This window comes from Nannospalax galili, unplaced genomic scaffold (genome assembly GCF_000622305.1).
Source record: "Nannospalax galili isolate Female #2095 unplaced genomic scaffold, S.galili_v1.0 scaffold377, whole genome shotgun sequence".
In the NCBI taxonomy this organism is placed as follows: Eukaryota; Metazoa; Chordata; class Mammalia; order Rodentia; family Spalacidae; genus Nannospalax; species Nannospalax galili.
The window spans coordinates 497,037-524,679 of NW_008341187.1; the positions used below are offsets into that span (position 1 = coordinate 497,037).

The 27,643-nt window shown below is 43.7% G+C and overlaps 1 protein-coding gene across 2 annotated transcripts in view; it reads right to left on the reverse strand.

Annotated features, from left to right (window-relative positions):
- Window positions 1-27,643, reverse strand: part of Sash1 (SAM and SH3 domain containing 1) — a 259,709-nt gene that overhangs the window by 64,286 nt on the left and 167,780 nt on the right. For both annotated transcript variants that reach the window (XM_008836690.3, XM_017799052.2), the window contains exons 5-7: window positions 11,563-11,603; window positions 7,665-7,751; window positions 4,818-4,930 (exon numbers count right to left, since the gene is read on the reverse strand). In XM_008836690.3, coding sequence (XP_008834912.1) covers window positions 4,818-4,930; window positions 7,665-7,751; window positions 11,563-11,603 — 241 coding nt within the window. The remainder of the gene's footprint in view (window positions 1-4,817; window positions 4,931-7,664; window positions 7,752-11,562; window positions 11,604-27,643) is intronic.

Genomic DNA, 27,643 nt, shown 5'->3' on the forward strand with positions numbered 1-27,643 from the left:
AAAAAAAAGATTGACTTCCTTAAAGCACAGGGTAAGTGCCCATTATAAAACTCTTTAAAAAATGTTTGAGGTGCCATTCACTTAGAACTGTTCAGTTAATAAAATATAGAGATCATATATTAAGCTATCTTTCTAAGTTCCACATTCAGAACTAAATAGTTTTGTAAACTTTACTGTCTTCAAATGCTTTTTGCCGCCTACAATAGTGTTCACATATTAGATCTTGGGGCCTTTCATGTTGATCTGCATTTGTACTGGATAAATGTGTTCTTAATGGGGCTGGAGAGATAGCTCAGTAGGTAAAGGAACTTGCTTCCAAGGCTGTTTGATCTTGGAACTCACATGGTAGAAGGAGATAACTGACTCCTGTGGCTTGTCCTCTGATCCCCCACATACATATATTCACACATACACAAATAAGTAAATAAATAAATCAAAGTTAAAAAATGTTTCTAGGGATGTAAATCATGGTTTTATGATTTACAGTGAGAATAGCCATCAAAAGGGTTAAATTCACACAAATGAAACTTGGTGGACCAAACACAGACAACATTTTTTATTTGAACACAGACAAAAATGTCTCCCTTGTAATGACAGCCAGCTCCAAATGGCATGTTGGCAAGCTCCTTTCCTGATGGCTGCCAATTATGGCTCAGGATTCAAATTCATAAGTTCTACCCATGAGTCTCTGAATCTTTGATTGACAGAGGAAGGCACACCCACCTGCTGACATGGAGGAAGGGTCTACACTATCACAGTCTGAGGCTATGGGGCCATTTTCATCATGGTCACTATAAGAGATTTGTCTTGGTATTTCTTGTGTACAGTGATCAAGTATGTTTAGGTCCATCCACTGGTCACACATTAAAGGGAGCAGATCATCTCTACAGGGTCCTTTATGGTCTATATGTTTTTCTTGTTTTGTCTTTGGCTATGAAGAATCCCACTCAGGTACTGGTACTAGAAGATGAACAATGCTCTGGGCAGAGCAGTGGAGCATCCCTGCCACGTCACCATCTATTGAAGGGTACCCACCCTGGCATGCAGACAGCAACATCATGCCACCATCGTTTTCTCTCTGGCTGTCTGCATTTCTGTATCGCTTAATATACAATATTCTTGATGCCCCAGTGAGTTCTGTAGCTGCACCTGCAACTGGGCAGAGGCCACCCAGTCAGCGGTAGCCAGGCTGCAGGGACCTTCTGAAATGTCACACCAGGCCACTGGGCCAGCATCTCATTTGGCATCTTCTGACATCCTATCCATGGAGTGTCCAACTGCTAAAATTAGGAGCTCATTTTTTTTTCCACTTCCTCCTTAAGTTTGAAAGTATTCCTTCATTTCTTTTCTGACCATCTATACTAAACTATATTAAAGTACTTTTTAACATTTTCCCTGGCTCCAAAGAAACTGAGCAAGACGCATCACATGCTGCTCCATCCCAAACACTGGTGCAGATGGCGGCAGACAGCTGCATGTGGGTGACAAGTTTTCACAGTACAGCCACACCACTTACCAGGAGGCCAGTAAACCTCCTGCTTACCGTGGGAAAACTACACACAGGCCCATATGCATCTTTCTCATAGGCATCACCCAGAAATTCAACTGGACTTTTCCCAAATGCTACAGCATGTACAAGGAATGCAACTGGAGAAGAAACGGGGACTTTGATACTCAATGGCATGGGCAACAGATTGGGCTAATAATGATGATGCAGGCAATCCACAGCGTGGACAGGAGGTTGCGATCCATCATCTGCTCCACCATCTACCCAGGCACCAACATGCTTATGTGCAGTTAATGCCTAGCCACACTGTCCATACACTATTATCAACTTCGGTCTACTGGAGAATATGGAGGCCAAAGTTACTACCATAACCCTCCAAATCTAGAGATAAAGAGAGGCCAGCTGGTCAAGGTGGTTCAGGTCTCCATCTAAATTCAATCCCTCACTTCTCTTGCCTAAGTGACTTTTCTTCCTTCTGTGATGGTCAGTGCTGTCAATTTGACAGGATGTAGAATTGCCTAGGAATTGGGTCTCTGGGCATGCCTGTAGAGGATTATCTTGATTTAGTTTTAATAATGTGGGAAGAGCCATCTTAATCATGGGTGGGACCCACATTTTTCTGGGCATGAAATCCTGGACTGTATAAAGTAGAGAGAGTGAGTTGAACACCAGTCAATGCATGCATGCACACCTCTGTTTCCTGACTGTGAATGCAATGTGACCAGATGTTTCAAGTTCCTATGGCCCTGACTTCCCCACCAGGATGGACTATCCTCTAGAACTGTGAAATAAATCCTTTCTGCCTTAAGTTGCTTTTCTCAGGGAATCTTATCACATCAACAGAAAGAAAAAAAGTAAAATATCTTCCTTTCTTTCTCCTCCCACCTTCCCTCCCTTCCTCTCTTTTTAACTCCTTCCCTCGCTCTCTCCCTCCCTCTCTCGCTTCTTTCTTCCTTCCTTCCTTCCTTCCTTCCTTCCTTCCTTCCTTCCTTCCTTCCTTCCTTCCTTCCCTCCCTCCCTCCTTCCTTCCTTCCTTCCTTCCTTCCTTCCTTCCTTTCTTTCTTCTTTCTTGTGCAAGTATGTGCCAGGGGAAAACCTTGGCTGTGGTCCCTCAGGCACTGTCCACCTTGCCTTTTGAAACAAAGTTTTTCACTGGCCTGGAGCTTACCAAGTAGGTGAGGCTGGCTGGCCAATGAATCATCCTGTCTCTGTCTCAGTGCTGGATTACGAGCTCATACAACCACACCAGGCTTTTTTTTTTTTTTTTTTTTTTAATGTGGGCTCTGAGGAATCGAACTCAGGTCCTCATGTTTGCAGGGCAAGCACTTTACCAATTGAGCTATCACCCAAGCCCCTAAGTGTTTTTTCTTGCAACACTGTCTCTGCAGCAAACATTTTTTAGAGACATTGAGGGTAGAGTCAAATATTATAAACTAAAATGACTGTACATGCCACTGTTTTCAGACCTTTAAGATTCCATTTAGGATTACTTTGGTTTCAATGTCTCTCCCTTCATGCTGAACTTTGGCTGTGACTGTCTGTGGCAGTGATAGGAGGGAGACTAGGAGTTTGGGAGGTTACTGGGAAATGAAAGCTTTGTCCCTAGGAGTAGGATTAATAAAAAGGTGATCATGGCCTCCTATTTCCTCCTGGGTCCTTCTTCCATGTCACGTCTGGTGTTCCTCCTCTCCAGAGGGTATGGCATGCAGGGTACCATCTTGGATGAAGAGCATGGCCATCCCTAATATCAAACCTTCCAGTACCTTAACCTTGAACTTCCTAGTCTCCAGAATTGAAAGCCAAAAAATTTCTGTTCTTTATAAATTTCCTAGTCCAAAGATAAAGCTGTGACTCATTCGATGGTTTCTTAGTGGCTGGAAGACTTCCCTAGGTTCCCAACACTATTTATGATTTCTCTGTATGGTACAGAACCAATTGTTCAAAGTGCAGGTGAAGAATGATTCAGTTCACTGGCCAATAAAAAAGCATAAAATATATTAATAAATTATAAATGCTACTCCAGTGTTCTAAAGATACATTTGCTTTCTCCTAGAGCCTAATTTAAGGTAGAAAAGACAACAAACTATCATTAATATATAAAAGGAAGCAAATTTAAGGTCTATCTGAAGTTTATCTGGGAATTGATGTTTACAGTTTTTATACATTTAATACTTAATCTTCTTTATAACTGATTACATATATGTGTATTCATGCATGTATGTGTGTGTTCATGTGTGTACATGTGGATCTCAGAGGAAAACACTGGGTTCCTTCCTCAATCACTCTCCACCTTATTTTCTGAAACAGGGTTTTTCACTGAACCCTGGAGCTCACTGATTGGCTAGACTGACTGGCCAGTGAGCTCCAGGGATGGCTGGGGCCCTGCCCCTCCTCCAGTGTTGTAGTTTCAGATACATACCATTTTGTCTAACTTTTTCACATGGATGCTGAGGTTCAGAACTCAGGTCCTTATGCTTATATACCATGTATGTTACCCACTAAGCCATCTCCCCAGCTCCCTATTAATCTTTTCAAAAGGCTTATGTATTTTGTAATGACATTGAGAGGGTCAGTTTCCTCATTAAAGTGGCTCACATATCAAAACTATCTACCATTCTATCATTGAATGTTGGTGTTGTCATGGCTAATCTTCATTATCAACTTGACTGGATATCAAATCACCTTGAGACACATCTCTGGGCTTGTTGGTGAGGGTGCTTCCAGAGAGGTGTGCCTGAGGAGGGAAGGCCCATCTTGAATGTGCATGGCACCATTCCACAGTTTAGAGTCCCAGAATGAATACAATGGAGAAAGTGAGCTAAGCACAGTCACTGTTGTCACATTCCTGATGGTGGATGCAATGTGACCCGCCTCCTCAAGTTCCTGCCACTGTGACTCCCCGTCACCACTGCCGTGATGGACCGGACCCTGGAACTGTGAGCCACAATAAACCCTTTATTTCTTAAATTGTCAGGTATTGTGACACAAATACATGTTTCACTATACATGGTGGAATGCTTGTATTGAACAAATAAAATGGAACAAATGTCTGATAATGTGGGTACCTAATTACCACTAAAAGTTCTACAGAATACTTCTTTAGGAGTTAAGCATACTGCTCAGTGGTACAGCAGTGACCAAGCATGCACAAGGCCCTGGGTTTGATACCAAACACCACGCACACACGAACACACAAATAAAGAAATAAACCTTTAGCTATTATATTCCTATGCTCTCTGATGCCCCCTACATTTTTCATTGTGAAGTAGTCAAGCGTTCACAAGTGCAAACTAAGCATTCACACTCTTACCCTAGCAAGCGCTTCTTCAATGGTGATCATCTTTTCTTTGACCATCATCATCAGCTGAATTCGCTCCTCATCACTCATTGTTATCTCACTTGCCACATAGCCCACATCTTCTCCTGGAGATTGAGGACAGAGAGCAACAAGAATGAACATGGGAGATGCAGCAGGCCCCCGCCTGGAAGCCCCTCATCTTGGGCAGGGAAAGGACATTCCTCAGAGCACTGTCTACCTTGTATGTTACAGAAGGGACAAGAAACAGAACAGTGCTGCTTCTCTGGAAGCCAATAAGCACATCTATTAGGGAAGTATGTTCTGAGAACAAACTCAAGCAAAGCCTTCAAAATGACCAGAACCTTTGTGATAGAGTATCTAGAAATGGAAGAAAGTTGACAGGGAATGCCTTTGTTATGAGTAGGGCAGAAGTCTCATTTAAACATACAACTTGATCAGAAAAGCATTCCAAGGCACCTTTGGGTTAGACAGTCTCTTTAGTTTACCATTTGAAATACGAATGAGAAGAACACATATTTTCATGGCATATGAAAGAATTCTCTATTATGGCAGAAGGAGGTGAGGTCACAGAGTCAATCCTGCATAGGCCGAGTCAACCCTCTTTCTCTACTGAGCTAACTGGCTCGTTTCTCACAGGGTAAATGCTGATAAATACAATCACACGTGAAGCAAATTAGCCTGACTGGAAGAAAGGTACTACAGCCATTTGCATCTGAACATATTGTCAAATATGTCTACAGACTGCGGGGGAAAGTCGACATCTAACTCTGAGCTCACGTGGGTTTCGCCAGTTCACAAGGGTTTGGGAAACACCTGAAAGCCTTCAGAACTATAAAGGAAAAGAATCCTCCATTAGGTTCCTTTGAAAGTTTTTCCCCACAAAGCAAAATCCCTTTTATGTACGTGCCATCGGCCAGTTGTGTCTTTGGTCAGCACTATGAAAGGACATTAGGACATTAGGCTAACACAAAGACGACCATACTAGCACATATTTCAATAGCCTCTGGTGCCATCAGGACCTCGGCATGGTTTCATGTGCCCTTGGTGCGTAGGGATGAGACTAAGGAGCCTAGCTGCACTCACAGGAAGCCACGGCAGGAGGGCCACAGAATTTCTGTTCCCCATGTTTCTGTATCTCATTTTCATTTTGTAATGAAATCCAAAAGCCCCTCAAGCCCCCTGACACTCATCCACTTGTAGAAGAATGACAAGATGTGCTGGATATGGAGAGAAGCCTACTGGTTTGATTCATTTTACTATCTGTGTGGGGTGATGGGGAGCTGGCTGGGTGTTTCCCAAAGCCATGTGAGCTGGCAAACTGCTGACTACCTCTTTTCTTTTTCAAAGATGGAAACAATTCTTTTCATTCCTTTTTTAAAAATTTTATTTATTATTTTTATTTTATGTGTATTCATGTATTGCCTGAATGTAGGTAAGTGCACCCATGTCATGCAATGCCCACGGAGGTCAGAAGAAGCTGTTGGATCCCCTGGGACTGGAGTTACAGACAGTTGTTAGCTGCCATGTGGGTGCTGGGATTCGAACCCAGGTCTTCTGCAAGAACAAGAGATGGCTCAGTGGTTCATTCCTTTTTTTAAGGTTTATTTTTTATTACGTGTGTGTATGTGTGTGTGTGTGTGTGTGTGTGTCTGTGTGTGTCTGTGTGTGTCTGTGTCTATGGAAGTGAACGCCATGTGTATGGGTGTCTGCAGAGACCAAAAAAGAGTGTTGGATACTGGAACTGGAATTACAGGAGGTTGTGAGCTGCCCTATGTGGGTGCTGGGAACCAAACTTGAGTCCTCTAGAAGAACAAGTTCCCTTAACTGCTGAGCCATTTCTCCAGCCCTGGCTTCCTCTCTTCACTGCTTTCTTTCTCCTCAGGTTTCTAAGCAGGGCTCCAAAGCTTGTCAGAATCCAAAGTTTATTTGGAAGCACAGATGATCTTGGGTCTGTATCAAAGGGGAAATCTGGGAGTGTTTAAGAATAACTCCTTTAAAGTATGAAAACCGAGAAAAACAGCCACATGAGAGCTGCCTGGGAAGTCAGGTGTGTGGCTGGGGAAGCTGGGATTCACTGCCAAGTTCTTCTTGTCTGGGTGGGGGCAAGTGGGAAAGCCGGAGCAGGAGAGGTCGTATTATTTTATAAAGGAAAACAAGCAGTGTCCATAGCGGACAGTAAAAAATTCTTCATTTATTGATAACCTCATTCCACCAGATTGCAATGGGGAAGATCTGTCCTGGTTTCCTCTGTGAATTATACAGCCCAGCCTGCAGGGGACAATGCATTTACTTGCTATCTAAACAAAAACAAAAGGCAAGGCTTAGAGAGGGGCAGAACTCCTTCACAAAGCAGCTGGGGTAAATTCTCATGTCAGACCGCCAGAGGGTTTCCAGGGGCGACAGCTCCACAACTGTCCCTGCCACAGAGCGGCATCAAAAGTTCAGAAGAAGGCAGAGGCTCCAAGCAGGGGGTGTGAACAGGAGGGTCCAAAACTAACAAACTCGAAGATTCTCTTGACCTTTTGAGGTCAGAGCTTGGCAGGTTTAAGAGGAAAGTTGGGAGGGTGACGTGAAGGGAAAGGAAAGGCCTGGTCTCTGGCAGTCGGGTCTATGAAATGAGAGGACGGCTGACTCCCTTCCAGTTTTGTTTTCTTTGAGTTCAAGAAAATGATGGGGTCAGAATCTTAAAGCAATGAAAGGAATGTTGGAAAAGTTGACCGTTTTGCAGGCAGAAGCAATGCATTATTCTGACCAGCAGCATCCATGTAGATTAGGGCAGAGCCCTCTGAACACTATGAGGCTAAGGGGACCGACTGTCTGCTGGCCGAGCCACTGTACCTCTTGAAGTCTGCCTCATTACTCCTTTCTGATTCTTTCGGAAGTTCTGCCAGAAATACTTATTTTTCTTCTTCCAGTCTCCTTTTCCTTAAAAAAAAAGAGAAAAGAAAGTAAAAGGAAAAAAGCAATGAAGGAAAAAGCAGAGAGCACGAACAGGGAACCCACTGATAAGAAGAGCAGACTTTTCCTATGATGTCAGTGCTCAAAAGAAAACTCCGATTTTACAAAGACAGTTTTTCATTTTGTGAATGAAACGCCTATAAAGCTGTTTAAAGGAAATGCAAATTTGCTAGTAGCACAAAATGGGGCAGTAGGGTACAGAAAAGAAATAAAGGCACACGAAGGGGCAGGCCGAGCCTGCATTCTTGTGTTCACTTTGATGCCTGCTTAGTGAGTACACCTCTGCCTTGTCTTCCAGCACATTCTCTCCCCTTGTGGTCTCAGCCGCAGTGATTTCCACTGTGCCACAAACAGAATATTTTCAGAGGTTAAATTTATTTTCTTCCTTCTTCCTCAGTGTACCCACCCTTGGTTTATTTCTTCTTCCAGATTGATTGGTGAATAGCCAGTAAGCCCTGGTGCCCACTGGCCAACAAGTTCTGCCAGAAATACTTATTTTTCTTCTTCCAGTCTCCTTTTCCTTAAAAAAAAAAGAGAAAAGAAAGTAAAAGGAAAAAAGCAATGAAGGAAAAAGCAGAGAGCACGAACAGGGAACCCACTGATAAGAAGAGCAGACTTTTCCTATGATGTCAGTGCTCAAAAGAAAACTCCGATTTTACAAAGACAGTTTTTCATTTTGTGAATGAAACGCCTATAAAGCTGTTTAAAGGAAATGCAAATTTGCTAGTAGCACAAAATGGGGCAGTAGGGTACAGAAAAGAAATAAAGGCACACGAAGGGGCAGGCCGAGCCTGCATTCTTGTGTTCACTTTGATGCCTGCTTAGTGAGTACACCTCTGCCTTGTCTTCCAGCACATTCTCTCCCCTTGTGGTCTCAGCCGCAGTGATTTCCACTGTGCCACAAACAGAATATTTTCAGAGGTTAAATTTATTTTCTTCCTTCTTCCTCAGTGTACCCACCCTTGGTTTATTTCTTCTTCCAGATTGATTGGTGAATAGCCAGTAAGCCCTGGTGCCCACTGGCCAACATAGGCTGACCAGTTCTGGTTCTGGTTTACTGTGTGTTTGGCAGCATGGGTGTACAGCCCTGGTGTGGCATGGCTCACACTTCTCTGGTGTTTTGGTGATACATGCAGAATAGCTAGGTCACAAAGACAAGAAAAACGGGTGCCAATCCTGGCATGACCTCTCCTAACTCAGTCTCCCTCTAACTTCCTGTCCATCTCGGACTATGCTTGGGTGAATCACCAGAAAACAAATTCCTTGTAATTAATAGATATTTTAAAAAATCTGATAAAGTTCTAATAATCGATAACATGCAACACTTTTTAAAGTGTAAACAGAGGGGCTGGGGTTATAGTTTTGTTGGTAAAGTGTTTGTCTTGTAAGAAATGGAATTTGAGTTCAATCTCCCAGAACCCCTGGGGTATGGAGGGAGAGTTGGGGGGTGGAGGAGGAAACTTGGCAAGGTGGCACACACTTGGAATCCCAGGGCTGGAGAGATAGAGATGGGTGGTTCCTTGCAGCTCACTGACCAACCAAGCCAATTAGTTAGTTTCAAGACCATGAGGAGGATGGTGCCTAAGGGATAACAGCCAAGGTTGTCCTCCTACCTCCAACCCCGACACATGTAACTGCGCATGTGCACACACACACACACACACACACACACACACACACACACCAAAATAAAGAAAAGGCAAACAAAAAGAAGAAGACTTGATGAGTGGGAAGAGCAGCTCTTTATTCTTTAAAAAGAAAGGCAGCAGTGGCGACGCTCACCCTGCTGATGTGGCACATTCAGAGCGGCAACTCTGTCTCCTTCCGGTGCCTGTCTGGTTGCCCTGTGGCCACTGGAAACAGGGCCCAGCAAAGTGGTGGCTTCTATAGTCTAGACTGGTGGTGCCAAGCAATGATGCATGGAGCAGCCATGCGGGAACCCCATCTCTGGTGCCCCCAAGCTAGCAAGGGTGTCATTTTTCAAAACAGGATGCCCTCATTTCAGTGCTGACAGCCCTTGGAGCACTGGGAATGGATCCCAGAGCTCTTCGGCCTGGGACTTTCTAGGTACTCCAATCATGAAGACCAGTTCCATGGGGTCTGCTGCCTGTGGGCTAAACTTGAAAGCAAATGTCAGCCATGAAGGGTTAAAACAGATTGTCATTTATTTGGCCTTTTCTCAGAGAGTTTGAGGATATAATGGACTTTTTCATCTATAAATTGTATTTCCCTACTCTCATTTTGTTTCTGAAATGGAGCTAATAAAAATAGCTATCATCTCTTTGGCACTTATAAGTAGTTTGCTATTTAATAGCCTATCTCATTTAAATTTTACATACAAACTTCCCCTTCCTCATTCTCTTCTTTAAAAAAATGTTTATTTATTTTCATTTTCTGTGTATGAGTGTTATGCCTGCATGTACGTGACTGCATCCATGTCGTGCAATGCCCACAGAGAACAGAAGAGGGCATCAGATCTCCCAGAATTGGAGTTATGGATGGTCGTTAGCTGCCATGTGGGTGCTGGGAACTAAACCTGGGTCCTCTGCAAGAGCAGCCAGTGCTCTTAACTGCTGAGCCATCTCTCCAGTCCTCTTTCTTCTTTCTTAAGGGAGACAAGCAAGGTCTTGCCATACAACTTAAGCTGGCTCATGCCTGAGTGCTCAAGTGCCAAGATTATAATCATTTTCCACGCCTGGTGCCACTTATAGGGTCTATTCTCATTCTCCTTTACAAGATAAGAAAACTGAGGCTTGGCCATGTAAATGACTTACTAGGGGTCACAACAGCTGAGTTGGCAGTCATGATTCCAATCCTAGCAGCCTGACTCAAGGGTTTATTACCCACCCACATTCTGTCCTTTTCTCTATCAAGAGTGGATTTTATAATCAAGGATATATAAAACATATAATAACTTCAATGCATATTCCTTGATACAAAGATTCCAAGTTGAAGGGTTTATCCTGAGGGTATTATCAGGATTTTTATGGAATATGTTTGTAGCATAGAAAAAAAAATCAGTAACAACTGTCTAGCACATAGACTGGTTAATGAGATTAGGGCATATCCAATATAATGCAGAAACAACCTCTTAACTGTCAAGACTATCCCTCAGGTTGGAAAATATAACAGAATTTTAAGAATTATAAAATAGTATGTAGAATGTAATAACTTTTTTTTTTGAGACAGAGTCTCCCTGTATCCACAGTTAACCTGGAACTTGCTATGCAGACTAGCCTGGCCTTGATCTCACTGAGATTTGCTTGTCTCCCTAGTGCTGGGATTAAAGGCGTGCTCTACCACACCCAGCTTTACACTGGTTTTTTTTTTTTTTTAAGTTCTTTATAATGAAAAATAGAAAAAAGTTGTTCATGAAACTCTTAGCAGCAGAGCTGGAGAGATGCTCAGCCAGTAAAGTGCCTGTACTTCAGACATAGGGACCTAAGCTCAGATCCCCAGCAGCTACAACAAAAAGTCAGCACAGTGGTATATGTCTATAACTCCAGTGCTGGGGAGGCAGAGACAGGAGGGTTTCTGGAGCTTGCTGACCAATCAGACTAGCTGAATTGGTGAACTCTGGGTTCAGTGAGAGATCCTCTCTCCACATATAAGGGGGAGAGTGACTGAGGTCGACCTCTGGCCTCCACATGTGCACACATACACACACACAATCTTTACTGTGTTTATTTCTGAGTAGATGGATTTTCATGTCTATTGTCTTCTACGAAGTATAAAATGAAAATGATTAAATAGTTAAATCAAAGATAGCAGTACTGACCTACACAGCCGTCTTCTGAGTTTGATTTATGGAGAGGTTGCCTAGAACAGAAGACAAAAACCAGATTATCAGGTGGCCTTGCTTTCATGGACTCTTCGCTAAAATCCACCTAACCAATTGGGTCTTGCACCAATAGTACTTAACAAAGCACACAAATCTTTATGGGATTTTACCACCAGCCTTTCTTACTTTTCTACTGACTTCCTAGGAAACGGATGTCATTTGTCAACATGTATTATTGACTCAGTTTAGAGAAGAACTTATATTAAAAGAAGACAGGCTTCACTAGAAGACTGTTGCAAGTATCTTTTGTGTCTATGTACTATTAACTACCAGTTAAGCTCCTAATATTGGAAAGTGTATGGGGAAGGTAGAAAAGAAAAAAAAAATAACAATGACGAAAATATCAACTCCATACCACAAAGGCTGCTGGGGCCAGCAAGTGAGAAGCTGAGGAAAAGATTGGGGTAGAGTAGGGAGGTGAGGGATGCTGGGAACAGGAGATCTGATGACCAAGCAGAGGTTGCCATTAAGGAGATTTGCAGTTAGTGAGTGCCAACTGGAAAGGGCAATATCGGTCTTGCCAGATATTATAAAGCTCGAAGTCAAGCAGAAATCTGCTCCACCTTTTTAAGTCATGAAAAATTACTCAATATTTTTAGATATGGATCCAAGTTGATCAATCAATGTCTGCCTCACATCCCACCTTGAACCTGGTGATTAGCATGTAACAGATGATATAGGTAACATGGAACATAAAACAGCCTAAAACCAGTCAGTGAAGCATCCCTCTAGGAAACAGGTAGACAATACCAACTCAAAGCAAGAAGTCAGCAAAAGCATAGAATGTTAACATTGGCTGTCTCGAAGAGAAGAGATTGAATCAAAAAAATCTCTCATTTGTTGGGTCTAAAGTTTGGCGGGCAAGTTCAGTGCCTTAGGCTTGCCAACAGGGAAACGGAGAAAGAAAGAGCCTGATCTTCTCTCCAAGTTCACCGCCAAAAAGGAAGACAAAGAAGTGTTCAGCTAAATACTGTAGCTACTGTCGGAATGCTTGGAAAAGCAGTTGTGAAACCAGGTAGAGACACACTGAAAAGAATGGAGAATCAAGAATTTGAGGTGCAGAGGAAGAACAGGGGCTGTTCTCGTGCAAAACTCCTGGTGAACAAGCCCTACTCTAGTGTACAGGCACTGATGCTGGCTGATAGATGGGTATCAGGCTCTGCAAGCACCATCAGTGATGCCAGCTGACGGAATGGTACCCAGGCCCTGCAAGCATCATCACAAGCCACATCTGAGAGAACTGCTTTGACTGGCACAAAACCTTGAAAAATGTCCACTATAAACTAAGGAAAGTGCTAAAAACTACACATTGGCGAAACCATTACAGAGGAGAAGAGTTAGATTGAAATTCTACTCATTTCCTTTTCTACCACACTGCTAAAACACACACACACACACACACACACACACACACACACACACAGAGTGAGGAAATATACTTGATCATCAAATCAACCAAAATATAGCATGGATCTACTATTCTCCTTCCTCTATTCACTGCAAAAAATAAAGAACTTCACATGTATCTACCTGAAAGGCCTTTAAGCGGTGGCTTTTTCAAGTTCCACATCTTTTTGCTAAAATGTATTGAGTGATATCACAAGTGAGGGAGAAGGACTGAAGGTATGAAGAAATGATTCGTGCATTAGGGAGGGGGGATAGACATGAACAAGGATGCATCATACAAGGGCTGGGGGCATAGGTGAGTTGGTAGAGCACTTGCCTGGCATGCACAAAGCCCTGGATTTGATTGATCCCTAATACTGCAAAAAAACAGGAGTGGTGGCACATGTGTGTAATTGCAGCCCTTGGGAGGTGAAGGCAGGAAGGCCTCAGGTACACAGAGAGTTCAAAGCCAGCCTGGAATACATGAGACCTTGTCTCAAACAAGCAAACAAATAAGGATGCATAATAAGATGATGGGGTGGAGCATGGTTCATCTTGATTGGATTGGGAGGTTCCAAAGAGATCAGAAAAGTGGTTCTAGGTCTATCTGTGAGTGTTCCCAGGGACAATTAACTAAGGAGAAAAGACTTACCCAACCCAGAATATTGGCTGAGGCCTGGTTGGGCTGTAAAGGGAAGAAAGAGGAAGTCTGATAGTTCAGGCCTTTTCTGTTTCCCAGACACCATGAAGTAAATATGGTACTTATCATATGCCACCTGTTCTCAACACTATGATACCCAACCTCACTTCAGGCCCAAAGCAAGGAACCAGCCAATCAGGAAAAGAGACCTCTGAAACCATGAGCCAAAATAAATCCTTTTTCCCTTTAGTTGTTTTTTTCTTAGGTCTTTGTCACAGTGATGAAAAGTCTGACTATCTGGGGTGGAGAGATGGTTCAGTGGTTAAGAGCACTGGCTGCTCTTGCAGAAGGCCCGGGTTTGATTCCCAGCACCCACATGGTGGCTAGCAACTGTAACTCCAGTTCCAGGGGACTCCAATGCTCTCTTCTGACCTCTGAGGGCATTGTACAACACAGGTGTACCTACCTACATGCAGGCAATATACTCATATACACAAAATAGAAATGATAAATAAAATATTTTTAGAAAGAAAAGTCTGACTATCTGATTATCTCCTGAGGGAGAGGGAGGCTGGGCGAGGAGGAAGGGAGGAGAGGGGAGGAGGAGGAGAAGAAAGGGGAGGAGGAGGAGGAGGAGGAGGAGGAGGAGGAGGAGGAGGAGGAGGAGGAGGAGATGGTAGAGGGACCACATGCTCAAGGCAACAAGGGAATTGTGGGGCAAACTAAGATGGCAGAGTAAGCAATCAGCTAGCTGGCTGAAGGTGAAGTTTGGAGCTCCTTCAAAGAGAAATAATCTTTGAGAATCCTTTTTGATTCTTAAAATGTGAAAAAGAAAAGTCTTTCTGTGTTTCCCTTTGAACTCAAAGTCATGGTAACATATACTTGTCCACTTATTTCTCTTGTCCATGGTCAGACATTTGAGTGCCCAGTATAAAACAGGACACCATGTGCCTCTTTTTACACTTTCCGTAAGGACTAGGAAAGTACTAAGGACCAAATATATGATATAGCCCCAGCTCAAAATTAGCCAAACAATACAGTTAGAGCTATGCAGAAATTTTTATTTACATTGAAAGAAACATTTTCATGGGGAAATAAATAATAAATCTTATTGGATTAAAATGATCTCACCTATCTCTTGACTTAAATCCCAGTTTTACAGGGAGCTGTGGTCACAAGTGGAGGGGGGGGCATTGCTCCTTGGCCACTTAGCAATCCCCCAACTTGGGCTTACATCAGCCAACCTATTGTGGCCCTGTAGTCTTTTGAATGTATCTTGCTCTCTCAGGATAAAATCAAGATAAAATCATCTCAGTTCTGTTCTTGAAACACTCAAGTTTGTTTCCGTTTTTTCCTCTTCTGGCCAAATGGGAATGTTCAAATAACGTAACAAGGGTTTCCAGTTCCCATTTCAGCAAAAACAAGTCCTCCTTGCTCCTAGTCATTAAAAATATAATCACAGTTTCCTCTCTAAATTGCCGACTAGCCATGTTTTCGTTTATTTTTTTCAAAGTATCACACATTTTGAGTAATTTTATCCTTGGGTTTGGCTGTGCTCACATCACTTGCATTTCCCCACATTGCCAGAAGATGGCACTGCGGTTTCTTCAGTCAATGGCAACGGGGGAGTGGAATTTTGCTTTAAGTTTCACAAGTTTACAACTCTCAGACTGGCCAAATAATAGCAAGCCTGTGTCTCCTACATGTGAGGCTTCTTAACTCATCAGTTTTCAAAAGCGGAAAATGACACCGTATGACTTTGGATGGAGTGACTTCTTCCCACAGAAGCTGGCAGAGGAGGGTTGCAAAATGCCTCCTCATTTCTTCTTGAGACCGCTTCTAACATCCATCCAGCAGGACCTGAAATAACCCTGCAACCAAATCCAAATCTGGATGGCAGCAGGTGGAAGGAGTCATTTACGGATCCCCTGGTGAAAGAAATTAACGCTCAGAAGTCAGCTCCAAAGAGGCCTCCTCACGGCACAAGCCTCTTTCAACCACACACTGAGTGGCAGGTCTAGGTTTGGGGGCCCTTTGGCATCATCATGCTCATCGATATGGGAGAAAAATGGATGGGAACCAGAAGCAGTACTTAGCATTCTGCTGTACTCGTAAAGTACTGCATCTAAAGTTCCACAACTAAGCTAGTTGGTCTATGGGTATGATTCTCACTCAGAGTACAAGAGGCCCCCGTTTCAAATCCTAGACAAATCTGTCTTTATTTCTCTACAACTAAGCTAGAGTAACTATCTTTTCATCAGTAACTATGATTAGGACCCCAGAGTTGCTAAGTGTGAACATTTTCCTTTAAGATCTCTGAACTACTTAAGATGTTCCTGAAGGCAAAATTCATTTAAGAAAATTTATAAATAGGGAATTATTAGATTTATTTAAAAAAAAAACAATTTAAGGAACAGTATCCTCAAAATTTAGTCAATGTCTTTCATCCTACCTCCAATCTTTAAGAAACTCACTGGCTGTTCTTACAAAAGACCTGGGTTCAAATCCCAGCACCCACATGGCAGCTAAAAATCATCTGTAACTCCAGTTGCAGGGGATCTGACATCCTCTTCTGTCCTCCGTGGGTATCACATGACACAGGTGTACGTACATACATACAGGCAATAAATGCATACACATAAAATAAAAATAATAAATAAAATATTTTTAAAAAGAAGTTCACTGTTAAACAGCTTGCTCTTTCATTTTCAATCATCCTTTCATCCTTTCTTTCCTCCAGTAGGTATTTATTCAGATTCTAGTGAGTCAGTCAGGTATTCTCTGAGGCTCAGCGCTCCTGCTAAAGGAGACAGGTGAGACTCTTGACACCTTGGAGCTGGAATGGAGAGAGGCAAGAGGAACTGCAGCCAGCATCAGGGAGGGAAGAGAACTACAGACAGGGGTGGGGGCTGATGCCTCTCTGAAGAGGTGGCCTTTGAGTAGAGAGAGACCTGAATGAGCAATTGGCATGACATTCACCCTCTGCCATGGGAAAGGCACAGGGTAGCAGCTGGAGAGGAAGCCCACAGGTCTACTCTGGACCTGAGGACTGCAGTGCTTATTGGAGCTCCTGTGGAGATATGGAAGGAGTAGTGAGGTATGTGAGCCTAGAACTGCAGACCCAAAAATGGATGCAATATCACTCACATATTTAAAGTGGTAGGAAGAAGTAAAAAAAGGCACTTTGGAGACTGAGTCCTGACCCAATCCTGTTTTTAGGAATCAGAAAGAGAAAGTAAGGCCAAGCAATGAAACTTGGGAAGGGCTGTCCACAGAAAAGAAAGACGGTGTCGGGGACTGTGCTGTTCCCTTTTCTGGCTGGAATAATACTCAAGTTAATTTTACAGAACTATTTTGGTGCCTCAAACTCAGCATGCAGGCTCCATCCAGGCCACCTTGTTTTCTATTGCATCTATTGCTTTATAGCAGAGACAGGAACAGTCCTAGGTAAAAAATGTAATTCTTCCAACTAGAATATGTAAACTTTCAACTCCAAACTCAACACTGTGGTGGATTTCCCCAGCACAGAATAGGACTGTCACAGCCTGAGGTCATAAAGCAGGGAGCACATTAACTGCCCTACTGAGTGCCAAGTCCAGTGTCTCCCAAGACCTCATCCTCTTCACCTGTGCTTTCCCATCTACACAGGACACTCCTACCCTGCACCCTCATCTCCTGCCCCTTTCTATTACTTGTGAGATGAACTTCAAGGGCACAGTGTTACATGCTGGCCCTGCTCTTGTGTCAATTACTGGACTGCTACTCACAGGAGCTTGTGATGATAAAATGTTTCCCACATCAAATCTGAATAAGGTCTATGGATCCATTAGAACTAAGTATTTTGAGAACATTTTTCGGGAGCTGGTGGCCATTCCAGTGCAAAATCCTTTGGTCTGCTGGTACAAGGAAGGATGCCAAATGAAGGGGCTCCAGCTTGTTTTTCTTCTTGTGCCTATTTAAACACAAACAGTCTAAGGTGTACCTAGGCAAAAACAACTCTATCTCATTTTCACATGTGGAGACTGGCATGCCAGAAAAGCACCATGAATACCCAAGCTCCAAGAAAGTCCTAAAATAACACCTCATATTAGGGCTTTGATGGATTCCCCAGAAACTTCACTACAACTAAACACACACATACACACACACACACACACACACACAAGCATACATACAAAAAGTTATAATCTAATTTACAAGAAAGTAACATAGGTTATACGTTACTGGAAATCTGTACTTATCAGAGATTTTTGACTCTAAATCTTGAATCTCAGGAAATAAAACTTCACCAAGGAATTTATTTCCTGCTGAGTTTTGAATCAGGCTCTTGCCGTGTCTGTTGCCTCAGCCCACCCTGCCCAGGGAGTCCCCCAAGAAGTAGAAACAGGACACATCTGTGCTACTGTCATTCACTTGCAAAGAGGGGGTCAGGAAGGTAAAGGTTGAGGGTTTTAGCCAAGTGTGAAGGCTCAAGGCTGTAATTCCAACATTGGAGAGGCTGAGTTAGGAGCTCTGCTGTGAGTTCAAGGCCAACCTGGGTTACATAACTAGACTCTATCTCGGAAAAAGGTTAAGGGTCTTGAAAGCAGTCAATTTCCCATTTTATGTCCTGTGTAAGTACAATATATATGGTCTTTCTGAGATAGGGTCTCAAGTTCATGTTCCATGGCTTACTCCTAACTTGATATGTAACTGAACACTGGCCTTGAATTTCTAATCTTCTTTGCCTCTACCTCCCAAGTGCTGGGATAACAGGCATGTGTCACCACACCGTTTTAGGCTAGGCAAGCACTCTATCAACTGAATCGTATCCCCAGTCTAATGGATCATTTTTTAAAAAATAAGAAAGTATTTCTTTAATTTGATATTTCTTATCATCCTTAGGCTGTCAAATATATTTTCATTTCATGAACATCTCTTCTCTATTTAATGGGAATAAACATGAAACAAAATTCAGTTAAGACCATCTATTGCCTGCCATAAAAATTCAAGGGTCAGGGTCTGGAGAGACGGCTCAGTGGTTAAGAGCACTTCCTATTCTTCCAGAGAACCAGCACCACATGGTGGCTGATAACCATCTGTAACTCCAGTTCCAGGGCATCCAACTCCCTCTTCTGGCCTCTGTGGACATTGTACACATGTGGTACACTTACACATATGTAGGTAAAATACTCACACATATAAAAATAGATAAATCTTTTTTTTTTTCAATTCAAGGGTCACCTATTTCCCAGCTACAAGGCCAGGACTGAAGTGAGATGAGAAAGACAGGAGGGCCTGGGTCATAAGGAGAAGCTCAGACTCAAGGGTTGGGTAAGGGACAAGGATAAGTGTGCCCTAGTGCTGAGCCCTGCATGCCTCTCTTGCTTTATCCCCCCAAATGGGCCCTTCACATTGAAAAGCTGGATTTCATGCACATCACACAGTTCTGCAAATTCACCAGCAGTGACTGAAAGTGATTCTAGTGACACTGTTAGAATTTGATGAATATTTAGTGCCAATGACAACACTGGTGACATTTTATCAAACCAGTCAAAACATTGCCTTATTCTGTCTTTTTCTTTCATTTCAGTTGTATTTTATTTTCATTATTGTTTTTAATTTCTGTTTTGAAAGCCTCAGACTTACCATGTAGCCCAGACTGGTCTCAAACTGTCAGCAATCCTCCTGCCTCAGCCTCCTGAGTGTTGGGACTACAGGTATAAGCCAACATACTTGGCTTAAGCCTGTACTTTCTGGCTTTTTGTTGCAAGGTCACCTTCATAAATGATCATGGTGGGTGTCTGCAGTGTAAAAAACAAGGCAACAGCCCAGCCCAGTCCAGGCTAAGAGCTCATATATTCTGAAGTCAGGCAGATCTGGGGAGAAGCTAAGAGCTGGCTTGTCTGAGTGCTTTCCGGTGAAGCAGTGATAATCAAATAGTCTGTACCTTACTGGACTGTTGGGAGATTGTGTGAGAGGGTGAATGGAAACAGCTAACATGGTGCCTGCCATTTGAGAAGTTCCACATAAACGCTACCTGCATAAATATTCATCAAAGCCCCAGGCAGACTGATATCTTCCATCTGTTCCAGAACCATCCCCACTCCTGCTGGATTACAATCATTCCCAATCACAGAAATTTTTTCATACTAACTTCTCTCCAGTTTTTTTTGATATAGTGATTTCCTCCTTTCACTTTAGAAAGGATATTCATGCTTTATACTTAGTCACAACAAAACATATACACAATGACTGAGAAAAACGTCAAATGCTCTTTAGCCGATTTATTTGTGGCATAGCATTATTTCCATTTGTTGATATCCTATTGTTTCTTCAGAGCAATAGTCCACTTGGTACAGCACAGCATATATTAATTATTCGATTAATACTAAGTAGCTTTTCACCATGTACACATATCATATCATGGGAAATGACTTAAGAGTCCATCAATATGTCACATGAACTCTCCAAAGGCAATGACAGGCTCCTCAGGTTTATAAAGGGTGGATGTTCTCTCAAAACAATATTACCACATACTCTTTAATTCTGCTATGCACAGGTCTGTGGTGGTTAGTTTAACTGTCAGCTCAACCACAACCTAGAATCACCTAAGGGAATCTCAATGAGTATTATCTAGTCAGGCTAGCCTACAAGCATATCTGTGGGGGGTTGTCGTGATTATGCATTAATTAGCGTGTGAAGACCCAGCTCATGGTGGGTGGCACTAGTCCCTTGGCATGGGACCTTGGACAATATAAGGGTAGAGAAAGCTAGCAGAGTAGTGGGCATGCATGCATTTATCTTCTCTCTGCTCCTGGGTGTGATGTGACTGCCTCAAGGTCCTGTCTTAATGTCCCTACAGTGATGGACTATAAACTTTGAACTGTCAGCCAAGTAAACCCTTTCTGCCTCAAGCTGCTTTTGTCAGGGTATTTTACAAAGCAACGAAAAGGAAAGTATGACGGGACCCTCTCACCATGTTGTGCGAGTGGAGTTCATACGCTAGAGTGCTGAAAACACTCGAAGACATTTGAAATCTCTAGCCATGAATTTGGGCGTCTATAACTTTTCCAATCTCACCTCCTTTTCATAATATCCTTTGTTTAAAATCATCATCAGAGCTACTTAAAGTCAGCCTATTCCTTCTATATGAGATGTCCCCAAAGGGCATCTTACTCAGAAAAATGTAGAAGAAGATAAAGCCAATATAGATATGTATCTTTGACTCTCATGACAACCATCTTTTGTCTTTTTGCCCTCTGTTGATTAGTGTAGGATGTCTGCAGCTCTAGGAATTAAACACAACTCCCTAGTATAACTCAGGCTCGTCTGCTTTTGTTTTCTTTTTCTTAGGGATCATGGGCAACAAAATGGTCTCTGGATGTGAATGAATGGGCCTCAAAATGTCAGAACGCCTGCCCCAGAAGTGGCACTGTACAAAAATGGCTTGGCCCCAAAGGCAAGTGTTCAAAGCCAAGCTCTACAATTTACCACTCAGAAACTCTGAACTAACAAGTTACTCAGTCCCACTGAGTCCCAGTTTCCTACTATGCAGAGACACTATTACCTATCACATAGGGCTTTTCAGAGCTTTCCAAGCATTATGACTCACACTGTTCTTAGAACAAGACTGTATCATGCTAAGCACTAAAATTAAATAAATATGGCCAAACATGCTAATTCCTCTTGGGCTTTTCTTTCAAGCAGTTTTGAGTCGTCTCTCTCAAAATTTCTGAAAATGCATTTAACCTTCCTAGTATGCTGGGTTTGAGTCTCTGGCACCTCCAGGGTGGCTAACAAGCTCTTCAAGCCAAAAACAAGGCCCCAACCCTGCTGACTCTGAAATCCTTCACAGAGGTACACTGAAAGGATATATGTCCTTTCCTTCACCAACTGGTAACTAGTACTGCAAGTTAATGATGCAGGTCATTGGCAGAAGTGCAAGTTTCACGTCTGCTGATACCACCCCTCCACAGTAGAGACCCAGGGCCCAACTATGTCCAGGCTATAGGCTCATGAAAGCAGGACTTAATGCAGAAGAGCAGAGTGGATTGTGCTGTGCTGTGGTTGCGGGCTACGGGCTACGTGAAGGCAGAACTCAATCCAGGAGAGGGTTTGTTTCTTTATATTGTCATGTTGTCAGTTCCCAGAGCCGCCTCAGGGACGCTTCCCTTTTCATCTGGGGCTTTTCATCTCTTTCTTTCCCTCATCCTCCCTCAGCCCATCTCCCCTCCCCCTCCCTCTTTTGAACAGTCTCATGCAACTAAGGCTAGTTTCCAACTTGCTACACAGTTGAAGGTGACCTCAAACTTTTGATCCTCCTGCATCCACCTCCTGAGTACTGGGACTAGAGGCATGAATCACCACACCTGGTTGTATACAGGGCTGGAGATCAAACCCAGGGCCTCATGTATGCTTGCTAGAACCCTACCAGCTGAGCTATATCATCAGTTATTGTTAAACTCTTCCTATGCCTAAATTATAAATTAAACTTGATTGCAGGTAAGGATGTATAGGAAATACATAGGCTATATGTTCAGTAGTATCCAAGGTTTCAGGTACTCGCGGAATGTCTTAGAGTGTATCACCACCGAGAAGGGGAGCCTTCTGGAGCTGTAAGTTGTAAGTCACAGAGCTGAGGTTTAAACTCAGCTCTTTAGACATCTACTCCAGTGTTTTTTCATTAAACCTTGGGCTCCAAGAAAACAAAAGCCTCTCAGTCTTGTTCACCACTGTCTTTGAAGTGCTGGGTACAATACTGGAAGCCCATTTAAGAAATGAAAGTACGGTACAAGTTTGTAGCCTGGCCTCTGGAGTCTCAAGGCCCAGGTCAAACTTGGGCTTTAAACATTTTTATTATTCAGAGACAGTCTCTTTCAAGGATGGGACCCTTGGTAGGTTAACTAGGCTCTAGTAGATAGACCCACACTGATAGACAAGAGGCACAAGTTACTCTAAAGGCCTACACAGACACACAGACACACACACACACACACATTAAATTGGGTGGGGGCAGTAAAGGGAGGTATGGATAGAGGAGGGGATCTAAATACCATCAAATTATATTGTATGAATATCACAAAATTTAAATTAAAAAACTGAAAATGAAAATATTTATTGCACGCATATGTGTGCCCACATGTATGTATGTGTACCACGTGTGTGCAAGTAGGTGTCTGTGAAGCCAGAAGAGGATGTTGGATACCCTGGAAGTGAATCACAGGTGGCTGTGAGCTGCCGGATATGGGTGTCTGGAACCAAATCCAGGTCTTCTGCAAGAGCTGAGCCATCTCCCCAGCCCCAAAGCGGAGGTGGAAAGCATCTGGTTTTGGTGGAACCCATCCAACCTAATGCCTTCATTTTATGGCTCTTATGTGAACTGTGAATTTTAGTTAAGTTTTTTCTTAAAAATTACTAGTCTTGCCTAAAACAGAAAAAAATAAAATAAAACAGGATTGGTATTCTTTTCACCACAAAAAGCTACTTTTCAGAAAATATGGGGAAAATGAAAGCAACTTCAAATGAGTTTAAATGGTTTTGTTTCTTTTTAAAGAATCTTTAGGCTGGAGATGTAGCTCAGAGTGGTGCACTTGCCTACCAGAAGACTCAGTTTGATGGCCCACACGGCAAAATGCAAACAAGACAAAAAGGAAAAAAAGAGAAAGCTTTAGCTTATAATTAAATGGCTGTTATTTATTCTGAATATGCAAGGAAATCATTCCTTCATTATAGTTACTTAAAATTTTTCCGAGTATGTGTAATAAATATGTGGTCCAAAACCAATTTCTCTAACAAAGAAATTTTCCCGGGACTGAGTTTGGCTGCATATCCAGGAGGACACCTGTGCATGTTACTCGGGAGACAATGTGGCAGTTGGACAGGCAGGACTCACGGACTGCTGGGAAAATGGACTTTCACCACCCTGGGCCAGGAGAACAGTAGGTAATTGATTCCAGCCAAGGATGGCCAGGTGAGGAGAACTGGCTCCCAGCATGCTCCGCTCTGCAAAGCTGTAAGACTATAGAGAAAGCAGGCCTCAAGAGGCTTTTTTTTTGGTCTTTACCAGGTTCAGCCTCTGGGTGGGGAAGGGAGAGGGCCAGAGGAAGGAAAAGAGACTCTATTCAATTATCTCCTCCCTGCGTTTCCATGGCGATGGCTCCGGAAGCAGGTCAGAACTTTCTCAGTGGACACAACAGCAGCTCTTATTCACCATCACCCAAGCCTGCTGGCCACACTGGCCACTTGTGCAGACTGAGCACAGAGCATCCCAGGCAGGGATAGGGAGCTATGGAGGAGCCTTTCTTCTGTCAGCTGCTCCAGAGACAGCAGTGGGGGCCTGTGAGGCTGCCTCTGAAGGCCAAAGCCAAAGGAAATCTGGGTGTGGAGCACTCTTTCTCTCCTTGCTAGAGGCATAGTGACCGGCCTGCCCTTCTGGACACTGCTGTGTGAGCTGCTTGCCTGCCCTAATTCTCCCAGCAGGCAGCAGGCACAATGGGGTGGTCTGAATCTGGGTCCCTTCCATGGTAACCACTGACAGAGCCACTAGAGCTTTGTTTTCTCCCCACACACTTTAAATTCTTTCACTGACACAGCTGATTGTTCTGTTGTTGCTGTTTTGTTTTTGTTTTTGTTTCGAGACAGAGTCTCTCTATGTAGCTCTGACTGGCCTGGAAGTCGCTCATGTAGACTAAGCTGGCCTCAAATGCACAGAGATCTGCCCGGCCTCCCTGGTGCTGGGATTAAAGGTGTGCACCACCACACCCACTGGCTGATGATCTTATTAAGCACCTTATAAATATTATGAAAATGGGGCCTGGAGAGATGACTCAGTGGTTAAGAACCCTGGTGGTTCCTGCAGAAGACCCAGGTTCGAATCCCAGCACCCACATGGCAGCTAACAACTGTCCATAACTCCAGTTCCAGGAGATTCGAAGCCTTTTTCCGTCCTCAGCAGGCATTGTATGACATGGGTTCGTTTACATACATGCAGACAATACACACATCCACATAAAATTAAAATAATAAATAAAATAATTAAAAAAGAAAGAAAATGGGAACTCAAGCTCCCCTGTCTTCTCAGATCTCATTTTTAAATTTCCAGAATCATCTTTTCATACCCTGGTATCCTCCACATGTGAACCTGTTGGACAGCTGGCCCTGTCCCTCTCTCTTATTTGCCCTTGGATGGCTTTGCAAGCTCCCCACTTCTGAGACTGTGACTTCCAAAGTGACAACATTGGTACCTGCTGCAGATGACTGCAAGAAGCTCTGCCAGGGTCACCATGAAGCTCCAACCTCTTACAGCATCAGCTGACTGGCCCCCAAATTCTACCTGTTTGACAAGCGGAGTGCTTATATATGGCTGATAAGATCCTGGTTTGAGCAGCATCTCATAAAACCCAACTGGCTGCCTACCAATCTCCTGGCATACCTCCAGTCTCCATGGCTTCGTAACTGGAGACCTCGCCATCAGGCCTGCATGAGGCCTGAGGGCTGGCTGTCTTGTTTACAACTCCAAGTGATTCCCTGGTATAGATATGTATGGAAGCAGTTTCAACCCAATAGAGACAGGCAGGAAAGCACCGGCCCCATCCTTCATCGTTCCCTTCTATCCCTCTATCTAGCCTCCCCAAAGAAAAACCAGCAGCAGTGCAGTGAGGTTTTTCAGAAAAGAATGCAGAGCTAGCCAATCACAAGTGGCCAGACTACAGTGTTATCCTGTCTGCTTTCATCTGGACAAGGCTAGTCACAAGAGGTTGGAGGCCAGGTGTACTTTGATCACAGTATCCCTAGTGCTCAGGAAGCACTCCTTCAGGACCTGATGACAGAAAGAACCAGTAATCATGTAGAGTGTAAGCACAATTAAGAAAGACCTAGCAAATTTCAGACCTTCAAGGTCTTTCCTATCACTGACCTCAGGATTCTTAGAGGCCTCCACCCACCCTCCTCACACTGACAATGGTCCTTCAGGACACAAGGAAGGACCATCACTGTGGGACTTCTGTGCTGGCTTCTGAAGGTCTCCCACGGGTCAGATGAGGGCTTCACACTCTTCCCCCATGCCACTGCTCCCAAGGAGCTTTGCTGGCCCCCTCATCTGCTTGGAATTCAGTTCCTGTCTGGTCTACTGAGAAAACCTGTGGGCGTCTCCTGGTGCTTACTCCTTAGGAACCTGCACTGGACATGAAGTGAGCCAGTGCCACTCAGTCAGCTGCATCCCAGCTCCTAGAATTCTCTCCTTGCACGGAGACAGGTATTTTCTGTGATATGCACATAGCACAGTTGGAGGTAGCCACTTTCTCTTTGTGCTTCAAGGTAAGTAGAGACCTGAAGCCTAGCAGTAGCTAGCAGATGTTATTGCTGCTCCTCTGGAACTTGAGTGGCACGGGACAACTGTGCCTGTGTCACTCATATTTCTGTTGAGTCACAGACCCACGGCATGTGGAGTATGAGGGGTGGCATCAACAACTCTTGCAAGTTCTCTGGAAGCAGGGATTTAGAAGTTTGCTTGTGGGTGCTGAGAGATGAAGTCTGCTTCTGCCCATCCTGGCTGGTTGCAGTCTGTCTTGCTCTCTCCACTCTGCATGCAATCTCTTTGTCAGACTGCTGCCCTGCTGACTGGAAGCTGTGCCATCTGACAAAGGAACAGCCTTACCTGGACTGTGGAACCAGTCCCTCCTAATGTACAAGGAATAAGGTTCTGATACTGTCTTAACATCCTGCTTTGCCCAGAATGCCCTCACTGAGGCCCTAAATGACACTGCCTCAGGCCCATTCCTATCTCCCAAAAGTCCTTCATCCTTCCTTCTGGAGTCCCCCTGCCCTGATGGCTTCCAGGTTGCATTATCAATGCTTTTCCCATCCTTCTATCAGCAGGGTCTAGACTGTTTATACATACACAAAAAACTTCACATGTGCTTATTACGTCTCATTAGCAGCCTAACTCATCACGGGTCTCTCCAAGGTACCCTACTCTTTTATTCTTCTGGTGGTGGGATGTCTGATAAGAGGCCTGACCCCTGAAGATAAACAGACCTGGATATGAGACCAAGCTCTGTTTTGCCCAAGTTTTGTGATCTTGGCAAATCACTTAACCTTTCTGAACCTGGGTTTCCTAAATATAAAATCCCATCCACATTATAGATTTCCCAGCAGGATTAAGAAGATACATGGGAGTGGGGAGGGCTGGAGAGATGGCTCAGGAGTTTAGCACACTTGCTACTCTTGCATAGGACCAGGACAGTTCCCAGTACCCACATAGTGGCTCATAACCATTTGTAACTCCCATTCCAAGGGGTCCTACATTCTATTCTGGCCTCCATGGTCACCAGGCACACATGTGTGCTTACATACATACAGGCAAGATGCTCATACGTCTAAAATAAAAATAAATCTTTAAAAAAAAAAGATACACAAGGATCACTCAGTAAATTCCAGGTGAGTCTTAAGTCTTATTTAGATATAGACATTAATTCTTTCCATCCTTCAACATTGGTCTAATATTCTTTTCACCTCTCACACAGGAGGACAAACAGCAGCCACTTCTATGTGTTAAAGAGCCCCCAGTGGCAGTGCTTGTCCCTTTCAATAGCACACACAGCCTGCCACCTCACAGGATGCAGGCCAGGCACGTGTCCTCCAGCTGGGGCTGGGCCAGCTGGAACTCCCTCACCAGACAGAATGAAGGGCAACAGCGTTCTCGGATGGGAACAGCTGAGGCAGAGGACACTGGCACAGCTGCTACCCACCTCCACCCCCCACATTCTGGAATGTTGAGCCCCTCAAATATGCTGTGAGATAGAGCACACACGTGTGGATACATATACATGCACAAACGCACACTTCAGTACATCATGATCACGTGGGCTCTGATGAAAATGGATGTCATTCCCTAGCTGCTCCCGCCTCACTGTGACATGGAAAGGAAACTAAAAGTCATATGGGGTGGTCCTATTTTAAGTGATGGTGGCCACTGATTAGCTTTGCTAATAGCCCTATCCATGAGATTGA